Source organism: Rhinichthys klamathensis, unplaced genomic scaffold (assembly GCF_029890125.1).
Source record: "Rhinichthys klamathensis goyatoka isolate OS25496 unplaced genomic scaffold, OSU_Roscu_1.1 h1tg000095l_1, whole genome shotgun sequence".
NCBI lineage: Eukaryota > Metazoa > Chordata > Actinopteri > Cypriniformes > Leuciscidae > Rhinichthys > Rhinichthys klamathensis.
Window position 1 is genome coordinate 2,204,059 of NW_026606634.1, and position 12,735 is coordinate 2,216,793.

Genomic DNA, 12,735 nt, shown 5'->3' on the forward strand with positions numbered 1-12,735 from the left:
AACCTGTTAGTAGAGCCGGAAAACATCATCAAGACTTAACAGGGCATAATATGGCCTCTTTAAAACCAGCAAATACTCTCACACAACATACAACAATTCATCAGTCCCTCAAGTGCAAGAATCAAGTGCAAATGAATAACATCAATCAACACTTAAATGTCCTCATGTCCTGTGATCGGTGAGGTAAGGCGCACTCCTAACACACTGCTCAGCTTGCTCTATATAGTAATCACATAGAGAATCACATTGTACTAAGTCATGCTCTATCGCTAATAACACCTTGTCTAATACATTTATCACGAAAGTCCCTGATAATCTAATTGTTCTGCGTTTACTTATGTTTATTCTTAAATGAGGACGATTCGGCCATGTCTGTATAAATATGTCTATATAATAATCTCTTGAATTAATGGTTCATTCATTCAAGAGATTCGTTCAAAAACACTTATTCATCCAATAATCAAACAAGTGAAGTCTTTATGAGTGAGTCATTGAATCATTCATTCAAGAGATTCGTTTATTTTCGTTTATATATTATATTTTTGCATTAATTAACATTTTGCTAGAACCTTTAGTTGTCATTTCGGAATCGTGGGAGAATCATGATCTCTATTTTAAATAAAAAAATTGTGATTCTCAGTTTATCCAGAATCGTGCAGCTCTACTGGACTCGGTTAGTTACAGCAGTATAATGTGCAGTCAGCTGGTCATTAGTGCTGAATAAACCACGTGTCAGGGTCATGATCACCTGAATTGACTGAGGATTATCCCTTACTCAGCGGAGGAGGAACATTTGAAAGTAAAACTGAAACTCACAGACTGTCCCTTGGGCCCCAGAGGACCTGTCGCTCCCTGAGGTCCAGGAGGGCCACGAGGGCCCGGGAAACCAGTAGCGCCAGCAATACCAGGAGCGCCCTACGGGAAGAGAAGAGATTCCTCATATGATCTATTGTGTTGCTTTGGGTAATTCAAATAATCACAAGTGATCGGTGTATCGTGTCAAAACAGGAATGAAGCTCAGAGGAACAATAGAAGTGAACAACTCATTCACAAATAACGAAGTCACATGGAAATCCACATATACATGTACGTACCCCTGATCCTTTAGCTCCGGTGATGCCGTCAGTACCAGGGTTACCCTGCAGATTGAGCAAGAGCACACAGTCAGACAGTTACCGTCTAGCGCTCAGTTAACCCTTTCATCAGTCGCGGTTTGGTCTCTACGTTCCACTTGAAAGCAAAAATATAATAATAATCCTGACAGAAATGAGGAAATAATGAATAATAAAACATCATAGGCGTCCAGCAACATATAATCATTTTTAATGCAGTTTATTCTGCTGCATAAACACAATTATTTCATCTGCAGTCTTTCTTCAGCACATTTCACTGTATTTTATTGTGTTTAATGTTGCAAGCAAATAACTAACACGCATTCTTTGTTAATCTGTCACAATCATCTGAACTCATTCACCTTTAGATTCGTTTTCATGGACTTTCAGTTTGTTTTCATTCATCACATGTGTTCCTTTGTTTGATTTTCCCGCCACTAATCGGTAACCATGGACATTTGTTCATCACAGCTGGTCATCATTTACTGTAGTTCGTGTCCACCATCATGTATTTACTTCCTCTCTGTTCACTCCGTTTCTGTCGGTCGATTAAAGACCTTCGTCTTCTTTGTATTTTGACTGATCCAATCATCTGAGCTCTCAATGTCGTGTCACTCTGAAGCCCGTGGGAAAATGACGTCATCAAAACAGTGACTGGAACTCACAGGATCCCGAACCCTTCACTAGTGACTATCCTGAACTTTGACATCAATGACACGCATTTCTTATTTAAACCATCCAAAAGGAACTTAATGCAGGATTGAGACTCCTGAGATCTGTCCACAAAGATGGTTTCCACTGGTTATAACCAAAAATATGTTCGAAGAAGATTCTGCTAACACTCCCAATAGACCTTGGTCAGGTTAGATGCCATATTGCATTTAACTCGGATGAAAACGAGAGTCTTTACAATGGCATCCACTGTATAAACACATACATTTATACTCATACAACTTTTGTCTACTGAGCGTTTTTTTCAGAAAGACGTTTTGTCAGTATGTTGTTTAACAACAGCACATTGAACGCACTGTAATTCGCAGCTTCATTTTCATTTCTGTCAAAAAATAAATATGGTGTTACCCTGACTAAGGTCTATGAAGTTATGAAAACATTATTATCGAATGATCCCTAAAACGTCAATTTTTTTAATGTTTTAAAATATATATTTTTAAGGGAACATTGCATTCTGCAAATATTGTTGAAACGTTACTTTTGAATGTTCTCTGAACGTTTTAAAACAAGTAGTAACGTTTTAAAACGTCCAACTATGTCCAACTAAAACATTTCAGAAAAAAAGTACACAAAGTATTTTTGTGCTAACATTTTGAGAACATTATTAAAGACCATATCACTTCGAACGAACGTTCTATTAACGTTATCCAATCCAATCCAACTTTATTTGTTAAGCACTTTTAAACAACCAAAGTTGACCAAAGTGCTGTACAGAAAAAAAATAATCACATAAGGCACAAAATTACATATAAAATACAACAATAAAATAAAATGAAACAACATAAACATACATATAAACATGAGCACAAATAATAGCCATGCAATTGTTACTGGAATTTACTGAACGTTACTGGCCAACGTTACTGGAATAACTTTTGTTCATAACCTTAAGAGAATCTTGCCAAGCGTTCCCTGTTAGCAGGTTAGGTTGGCCTGGTCTGGGGTTTTGGGGTCATGTGAGCTGTGAGAAAAACCAGCTAAAACCAGCTTTTGCCATAAAACCAAATCTTGTGCCACTTCAAATCTTCCATTTATGTCAAAATGCTACAAAAAGTGGTGTCCTCCCAACATGCTCTTTTCCAGTAACGTTAACAGAACGCTTGTTCAGAGTTATCTGGTCTTTAATAATGTTCTCAAAATGATAGCACAAAAAACATCTATAAATCTTTCACGAATTTTTTTTTTTTTTTTTTGCAACATTTTAGCTGGACCTAACGTTTTTGAATGTTACAGATGTTACAAATGTTACTTGTTTCAGAATGTTCAGAGCACATTCTAAAGTAACGTTCCAAAAATGTTGCCTTATCATTTGCATAACCAAGAAAAAACAAGATTTTTTGATTGTTCAGACAACATTTAGAAATAGCATTTTCATAACTTTAATGGGAACAGAAGTGATCGGTGTTCCTGAAGTGTTTGCGTCATGTTTCAGGCCTCATCAACAGCACCTGTCAGAGTCACACTGCAAGTGCAGGACCCATGCTAACAGCAGGACAGTGCAGTTTCCTTACGCCACACTAATGCCCCGTTTACACGAAGGGAAGGCGCAGATATTTCCCTGCGGTTTGGCCTCTCATTTACACGAAAACCCTGTTTTTATCACAGAAAACGATTATTTCTAAAAACTCTGACCAAAGTGGAGATTTCTGATAACGCCGGTTATGTGTTGCCGTGTAAACTGGGAGAAACGGGGTTTTAGGTTCTCAAATGTCACATTATGCGCCAGAAAATGCTTCACGTCATGCGAGCGAGTGCCCAGTTTGGCAGAGTTATGATGGCGCTCGACGGCGTATTTATGCGGGTTGATGTAAATGACGACTTTTTTGAAACCGATGTTGTGTGCACGATGTTATTATTGAAAACGGAGGGGGGGAAATATTCCTTTCTCTAAATACCCGGCTATGTGTAAATGTTGTCTTATTTAAGTCCTCTGGAGTGACGTGAGCTCATTCAAGGCCACAATGAGAAAACCGACACCCTTTCATCTACCAGACCTGAGCTTTCTGTCATAATAATAGTCCTTGTTTCACTCACAGAGATTCCCGAGGGTCCTGGAGATCCAGGGAGGCCAGACTCTCCACGGGGGCCTTGAGCTCCTTCGGGGCCTCGGGCTCCGGTAGGTCCTGCTTCACCCTGTGAAAGATGAGAAACAACATGATACAAACCAACTGTGCGCTTTCAGCACGACTCTCTTCTCAAGAACAGGTTTCCAGAGCCTGGGCTGTGCATTAATCCGGTCTTTAAAAAGTGTTCATAAACCTGCAGATTATTACTAAATTTGTTGTTTGAATAATAGTATTAATAGCAGGAAAGTTGAGTATTCTTCCGGGAATGAACACGTCACAATATTCCTCATTTTAATAATTCATACACAGAATAAAGGGGCGGGGCCTGGTTGAGTTAGTTATGGAAAGGGGCGGGACATTTCCCAAACACACTCGAAGCGCTCGACCAATCACAACACACTCCTCCAGCCGACCAATCAGAGCACAGTGTGCTTTTCAGGAGGAGGGGCTTCATAGAGACAGGAAGTAAACAGAGCGTTACTGACAGACTGGGAAGAGAGGAGCCGCAACAATGGAGAATATGAGGAAAATAATCAACATTCAAGCGGGAAAACCTGTTCTAGTAGAGCAGAAAAACACAATCAAGACTTTCCCCTTTAAATCTAACATTCCTGCTGTTTTTGGTATCTTTAGCCTGTTACAAGTCATGCATAAAAATACCAAAGTAGCTCTACACTCACTAGTGAATTATTAATAATGACACATGTGACAGGAATTAAGAGGAATTAAGTATTAAGAGCTGTCAAACCTTAGACCCAGGGGATCCTGGGAAACCGGAAGCTCCAGCCGGACCGACTGGTCCCTGTTAACAGAAACAGCATGAGGTGAATACAATGAACATTCATTTACAGCAGACTCATACTATAACACATGATGATGATGATGAAGAGGAAGCCTCAAACCTACAGGAGGACCAGCACCGCCGGGCAAACCATCATTCCCACGAGCACCCTGATCAAACACAGACACAACACACACTTCAGAACCAACATCCTCAACCATCCACAAGCTTCTCCCTGAACTGAACGTAAGAATGTTTCCATACTGTTATTTTGCAAGCTGGTGATATTGGTTACCATAATATTATTATCATTATCAGAAACGCAGCATATAGATTTACAGTTTACTGCACTATGAATGAGAAAGACATGCGTATTAAAAGCAAGAGGAGAGCGAAAGAGTAATCTATTCAAATTACTGCCGACTTTCGAAAATCATTGCATATTTTGACTCATATTAGCATATCATGTTGCAGTTTATGATTTTGAAATTCTAGTTTTATTTTTTCTAGTAATTAATCTGTTACCAGTCAAATGCAAATGTCCCAAACACTATTTTATACTGCTTACTTCCCACGTCTGAAAATAACATGGATCCGGCAAAACACACTGCAAAAAAATAGTTTTTGTCTTGTTTTCCAGTACAAATATCTAAACATTCTTAAATCAAGATGCATTTACTGGAGAAGCAAAATAATATACGATATTAAGTCCAGTTTACTGTAAAATGCTAGTGTTGTTGCTTAAAATAAGAACAGATATCTGCCGGTGGGGTCAAAAAAATAATCTTGTTTAACAGTTTAAAATTAAGGAATGAAAATAAGCCTTAACTCACTTTAATTTGATAATTGTTTTCAGAAAGCAAGACTTAATTTCTTCGGGGCCGGTCACACAGAATGCGTTTTTCCATTCTACTGCGCTACTTTTGTATTGTTTTTCAATGTGAACAATCGCTAGATGGACGTCTTTAACCGGTGCGCTCACACATTGCGTCTTTTGCAGCGTCTCACTCTTGACACGGGCTGTGTTCGAAATATCCCCTGTATCCTCATTCACTATTCCCTACATCAGTATGTGTGTGAGTGAATGAAGACGAGTGAGTGAGTGAGCGAGTGAGTGAGTGAGCGAGCGAGTGAGTGAGTCAGTCAGTGAGTGAGTGAGTGAGTGAGTCAGTGAGTGAGTGAGTGAGTGAGTCAGTGAGTGAGTGAGTGAGTGAGTGTGTGTGTGTGTGAGTGAGTGAGTGAGTGAGTGAGTGAGTGAGTGAGTGAGTCAGTGAGTGAGTGAGTGAGTGAGTCAGTGAGTGAGTGAGTGAGTCAGTGAGTGAGTGAGTGAGTGAGTGAGTGAGTGAGTGAGTCAGTGAGTGAGTGAGTGAGTGAGTGAGTGTGTGTGTGTGTGAGTGAGTGAGTGAGTGAGTCAGTGAGTGAGTGAGTGAGTGAGTGAGTGTGTGTGTGAGTGAGTGAGTGAGTGAGTGAGTGAGTGAGTGAGTGAGTGAGTCAGTGAGTGAGTGAGTGAGTGAGTGAGTGAGTGAGTCAGTGAGTGAGTGAGTGTGTGTGTGTGTGAGTGAGTGAGTGAGTCAGTGAGTGACTGAGTGAGTGAGTGAGTGAGTGAGTCAGTGAGTGAGTGAGTGTGTGTGTGTGTGTGTGAGTGAGTGAGTCAGTGAGTGACTGAGTGAGTGAGTGAGTGAGTGAGTGAGTGAGTGAGTGAGTGAGTGAGTCAGTGAGTGAGTGAGTGAGTGAGTGTGTGTGTGTGTGAGTGAGTGAGTGAGTGAGTGAGTGAGTCAGTGAGTGAGTGAGTGAGTGAGTGTGTGTGTGTGTGTGAGTGAGTGAGTGAGTGAGTGAGTGAGTGAGTCAGTGAGTGAGTGAGTGAGTGAGTGAGTGAGTCAGTGAGTGAGTGAGTGAGTGAGTGAGTGAGTCAGTGAGTGAGTGAGTGAGTGAGTGAGTGAGTCAGTGAGTGAGTGAGTGAGTGAGTCAGTGAGTGAGTGAGTGAGTGTGTGTGTGTGTGTGAGTGAGTGAGTGAGTGAGTGAGTGAGTGAGTGAGTGAGTGAGTGAGTGAGTGAGTGAGTCAGTGAGTCAGTGAGTGAGTGAGTGAGTCAGTGAGTGAGTGAGTGAGTGAGTGAGTGAGTGAGTGAGTGAGTGAGTCAGTGAGTGAGTGAGTGAGTGAGTCAGTGAGTGAGTGAGTGAGTGAGTGTGTGTGTGTGTGAGTGAGTGAGTGAGTGAGTGAGTGAGTGAGTGAGTGAGTGAGTGAGTGAGTGAGTGAGTGAGTGAGCGAGTGAGCGAGTGAGTCAGTGAGTGAGTCATTGAGTGAGTGAGTGAGTCAGTGAGTGAGTGAGTGAGTGAGTCAGTGAGTGAGTGAGTGAGTGAGTCAGTGAGTGAGTGAGTGAGTCAGTGAGTGAGTGAGTGAGTGAGTGAGTGAGTGAGTGAGTGAGTGAGTGAGTCAGTGAGTGAGTGAGTGAGTGAGTCAGTGAGTGAGTGAGTGAGTGAGTGTGTGTGTGAGTGTGTGTGTGTGTGTGTGTGTGTGTGTGTGAGTGAGTGAGTGAGTGAGTGAGTGAGTGAGTGAGTGAGTGAGTGAGAGTGTGTGAGTGAGTCAGACACTGAGTGCCGCTTTTCCATAGTTTGTGCTTGCGGTTTAATAATCATTTGAAACTCTGCAAACTAGCCGCTCCAGTAGTGATGAACAGATTTATCTTGAACTCTGTCATGGAAACTATGTATAATTAAACATTTTAATACTCAATTAATAAGGAGCTTAAACCTGTATGATGTTACGCTGGATCAGTGGTTTGGGAAATGGATGGATGATTGATTCAGCGAGCGCCACCTTCTGGTCAGACGCAGGAATTCATTCAGCACGCGACTCTCGCAGTGCATTATGGGTATTCTCCAGCCGATGAGCGTACATCGGATGCTATGATCAGATGTACACTCGTTATTGCAGTGCATTGTGGGATTGAATGAGTGCACTTTATAATGTCCACTATGGTTACAGACACATATACAAATGTCTATTCCCTCACATAGTGCCCTATTTAAGACTATAGAGGCGATTTAGGACACATCGTTCTTAAAACACGGCGCTCAAGATAAATGAGGTTCATCTTTTAAAAAGCACGTCTCCAGTGACCAACGTCTCGCGCTTTTAACAGCAAAAATTAATTCTATCATTTTTCTTGTATCATGATTTAAGAATGTTTGGATATTTGTACTGGAAAACAAGACAAAAATATTAAATAAGAAAATAATTTTTGGCATTAAAGTGAGGTACTGCACATATGGAGGCTACCGGTAACCATGACAAGCAGTGACTTATTAGCTAATGATATAGATGCAAATTAATTTATAAAACGTTACATATTTGAGAGTGAGCAACAGAGGAAAGCCTTATTAAGATTATTGAAGAAGCGAGTGATTCTTACAGCAACTCCAGACGGTCCTGGACGCCCCCTTTCACCAGGCAAACCACGGGGACCCTGAGGAACAACACACACACACACACACACACACACACACAGCCATCATTCGTCAAGGGAATATTAACAGTCTCAAATGTTTTCCCAAAAGATTCCTTTGTAGAAAAAAAAGTGAGTCAATAGCTGAATGTGGAGCGCTGCTCAGATCAATATGACCGAGTTCATACAGAAATCTCTGACTTTTGAAGTGTTTGGTATCTTTGAGACATCACTGAGATCGGAAACTCTAGAGAAGACACATCTGATATTACTTCAGAGGAAATCTCCATTCCCTCGCCATTTAATCTCATTGCTGTCTCTACACTGCAAAAAAAATTATCTATATTTTGTCCTGTTTTCCAGAACAAATATCTAAACATCTTTCAATCAAGATACATTTACTGGAGACCCAACATAACTGAAGATATTAAAACTTGCTTTATAAAACCTCATCAAAATGAAGTGGGTTTATGCTTAAAATATGAGCAAGTATCTGCTAGTAGAGTCAGAAAAATAAACTGAATTCAAAGGGAAAACGAGATTATTTTTCAGACCCCATTGACAGATATTTGTTCTTGTTGTAAGCAAAAAACTCACTTAATTTTGATTAACTTTAAACAAGAGTTAATATCTTCAGTCATGTTGCGTCTCTAGTAAATATATCTTGATTGAGTAATGTTTGATATTTGTGCAGGAAAACCAGACAAAAATACTGAGTAAGAAAACATTTTTTTGCAATGCAGGAGAAACTTAAGAGATCGTATGCGTGTTTTGCTCTTTCCTATCTGGGAATTTGGTTGCAATATTTGTATTATTTATGCAATGTTATTAAAAAGTGCAATATTTATGCACTTTATTGTCTCATATATGCTGACGAATGTGATCTTCTGAACTTGTGGCAGTTTATTGAGCGCTTGATCAGACTCTAGCATGTGTGTACTGATGTTTGTTTCAATCTGATGTTTGATCGACACACTGCAGCTGTATCAGAAATAAAACTTTACTAAATTTGAAATCATTTGTGCAGGACAACAGGCGAGCGCAAGCCTACCATGGGTCCGGGAGCGCCACTTTCTCCAGGAGAGCCGGACTCGCCCTGACAGACACAGACAGAGACTCAGACACTGAAATACTCATATATGTGATGCTGGAAAGGTCATGTGTGAAGGTCATACTTTTGCTCCAACGGCTCCAGACTCTCCTTTAGCCCCGTCGAGACCCGAATATCCCTACACACAGATCAACACGTTTAGTCACGCGGTTTACACTTCACATCATGCAATATGGCAGCATTAAGGCGAGACACTACAGGCAAAACCGTTGTTTTTTGTCTTCATCTTCAAAAACAAAAAAACATACAAAATATTTAAGCGTTTATTTTATTACACTTTGTTTAACTGCATCTGTAGATTTCAATTCCAATACGTCTTTAAAGGCGGCAAATTTTATTCCTATTTATATTCTGAAGGTTTGTTCATATATCAATCACCCTGATTTAAACAAAAAGGTATTTTGTTTTCTTTGGCCGTTGACTATTTTCTATTTTCTATTCTTTTTATCTCACAATACTGACTTTTTTTCTCACAATTGCAAGTTTATTTCACACAATTCTGACTTTATTTTTCACAATTGTGAGGAAAAAAAAATCTGAATAGTGAGATATAAAGTCACAATTGCCTTTTTTTTTTATTCTGTGGTAGAAACACGCTTCTTTTTTATTTATGGAGAGATAAAAAGAGATACACAAAATGTAAAAACCCTCTGTAAAAAACTTTAACTCTAATATGTCAACAAAACGTAACAAGAATTTTGAACCTGGCTTTAATCAACGGTCAGATTTCTGTTCTGGAAATTAGGTAATGCCTAATTTGCATATTTAAACATATTTCAGAAAACTTGTAATACAAAACAATAACAGTAGGGCTTTTCCCTTTTTCTTAAAGGGACAGTTCACCCAAAAATGTTAATTCTGTCATTGATTACTTACCCTTTAGAACGACGATAACCTGGGTTTAAAGGGATAGTTCACCCCGTTCTAACCCCCGCTTTTAACCCAGAGTTTCACTACTCTAGTTTTAAAGCGGGGTTTTAGTACTCTAGTTTTTTCAAACTGCATGTTTAATGTAAACAGTAGCATGTTTCAGCATTTGAGAGGAAAAAAGTCAAAATTGTGACAAAAAATGCAACAATTGGACAGAAGAAGAGACCGTTTACAGTCTGAAGATCCATTCCGGATCCTTTATAGTACAGTCGGCAAAATATAACGAGGATGTGTATTGCTAGTGCAGTTTATGAATACCCAAGATTAATTGTTAATTATGAGCAATTTACAACGTGAAGCAAAATAACCCATGATTCCTTTTACCCGGGTTAACAATGATGCAGGGTGAAATATTTTAAGTGTGAACAGCCCTATTTTTACCCCGTTCACTTGTCGTGTCTTGCCTTAAAGAGACTGACCACTGATGAAAAAGTGCACTAACTCTGTGTCCCTTGATTCCAGGTAGACCTGGTGTTCCTGGGAATCCACGAGCTCCCTGTGTTTAGAGAGAGAGAGAGAGGGCGAGAGAGGTATGAGGTGAATGGAAGTATTCAGACGTCTCTTCTTTCTCTCTCTGGCCTAAGGCCACAGCTGCGTCTCACATCTGGGCAAAAGCTTGAGTCTCCGCATCTCTGCACTTCTCACATGGATCAAACACTTTAAGGCGGGTTCAGTTTAAAACAGTTCACCTGAGGTCCGACAGGTCCACGTTCACCACCTTTCCCAGGTGTCCCAGGTTCGCCCTACAGGAGAAAAACATCATACATTCAGCTTTGAGTCGAACACTGAGCTGAACAGCAGCTTCTGGCGACAGCGAGCGCTTCTGTGCTCAAATGTCATCTTGTGGAGGAAAACTGCAACTACAAACCCAGCGGGGCATGAAAGATTTGCATTCATGCTTCTACATCAAAGCTGCAGTTAACTGGGAACACGCAGACAACACACACATTTTACACACTTATTTATATCTATAGCGCTTTTTGCAACAAGATTTAGCCAAAGCTATGGAAGCTTGTTTCCGCCACAGAATAAAACATTTTATAAGATATTTGTGACTTTTTATCTCACAATTGCAAGTTTACATCGTTATTTTTCAGAATTGTGAGATATAAACTGCAACTGCGAGTTATAAAGTCCAACTCTAAGGAAATAAAGACTTTAAATGTTTTAAATAAACTTTAAATAATTTTTTATCAGATTTGCGTGTTATAAAGTCAGAATTGCGTGTTAAAAAGTCAGAATTGCGAGATATAAACATGTAATTCTAAAAAAAAAAGTCAGAATTTCAAGTTTACTTCTTGAAATTGCGACTTTATATCACGCAATTCTGACTTTATAACACAATTGCGACTTTATATTACGCAATTCTGACTTTATAACACAAATGCGACTTTATATCACGCAATTGTGAGATAAAAAGTCGCAATTACCTTTATAATTTTTCATTCTGTGGAGGAAACAAGCTTTTCATTCAAAGCAGCTTCACAATAATAAACAGGAAAATAAAAGTGACAATGTTGAAAAAATAATCAATTATAAAACAAATTCAATTTGAGCTATAATAAAGCAGCTCTACAGAAAACAATAGCTTCATTATTCAGCTCAATTCTGTTCAGATACTGTCAGTGCAGTTAAATATATAATATTACAGAATATTAACTGTCTTTTAAACCACATTTAATAGACATGTGCTGACGCAAGTGACATTAAGACATTAAGAGATCTTTAAGTGTGTGTGTGTGTGTGTGTGTGTGTGTGTGTGTGTGTGATGTGGGCAAGAGAAATGGAAGGAATGGAGTCTGAAGAGAAGAACAGCTGGAGTCAGCAATACTGAGAAAAACACCTTCGGGAAAGTTCACAGAACAATAATCGTTCGGTGGGTGATTTGATCACGCGTCTTTACAGAACATATGAGGACGAATCATATAACAGTGTGACCTCAGTTAATCATGAGGACGCCTACAAATGCTGACGTGAGAATACTTACATCATCTCCTGGTTTTCCTGAGGGACCGGGAGGGCCACGGGGACCCATTGGGCCCTATGAGGAGAAAAGAAAAATGTGAATTATGTGACCGATTTGAGATATGAGTGAAAACACTGATTGTTAAGAACAATGTATTCAGTGCTTAATATGTGCTTTGTGCATCAAAAAAATGGTAGCACTTCAGAATAAGGTCTTATTAGTTAATGCATTAACTAACAATGATTGTACAAATTGTAGTCTTGAGTTTCTTCCGGGAACGAACACGTCACGAAATGCCTCATTATAATAACTCATACGCAGAATAAAGGGGCGGGGCCTGGTTGAGTCAGTTAGTAGTGTGTTGAAACTGGAGGTTATGGTAAGGGGCGGGACATTTCCCAAACACTCGAAGCGCTCGACCAATCACAACACACGGATCCAGCCGGGCCAATCAGAGCACAGTGTGCTTTTCAGAAGGAGGGGCTTCATAGAGACAGGAAGTAAACAGAGCGTTACTGACAGACTGAGAAGAGAGGAGCCGCAACAATGGAGAATATGAGGAAAATAATCAACATTCAAGCATAAAAATGTATG

The 12,735-nt window shown here is 39.7% G+C and overlaps 1 protein-coding gene across 2 annotated transcripts in view; it reads right to left on the reverse strand.

Moving 5' to 3' along the window:
* col2a1b (collagen, type II, alpha 1b) overlaps positions 1 to 12,735 on the reverse strand; it is a 63,402-nt gene that overhangs the window by 33,107 nt on the left and 17,560 nt on the right. For both annotated transcript variants that reach the window (XM_056252534.1, XM_056252533.1), the window contains 11 exons: positions 12,163 to 12,216; positions 10,865 to 10,918; positions 10,618 to 10,671; positions 9,310 to 9,363; positions 9,186 to 9,230; positions 8,102 to 8,155; positions 4,817 to 4,861; positions 4,659 to 4,712; positions 3,879 to 3,977; positions 1,095 to 1,139; positions 817 to 915 (listed from right to left, as the gene is read on the reverse strand). In XM_056252534.1, the coding sequence (XP_056108509.1) occupies positions 817 to 915; positions 1,095 to 1,139; positions 3,879 to 3,977; positions 4,659 to 4,712; positions 4,817 to 4,861; positions 8,102 to 8,155; positions 9,186 to 9,230; positions 9,310 to 9,363; positions 10,618 to 10,671; positions 10,865 to 10,918; positions 12,163 to 12,216 (657 nt within the window). The remainder of the gene's footprint in view (positions 1 to 816; positions 916 to 1,094; positions 1,140 to 3,878; positions 3,978 to 4,658; positions 4,713 to 4,816; positions 4,862 to 8,101; positions 8,156 to 9,185; positions 9,231 to 9,309; positions 9,364 to 10,617; positions 10,672 to 10,864; positions 10,919 to 12,162; positions 12,217 to 12,735) is intronic.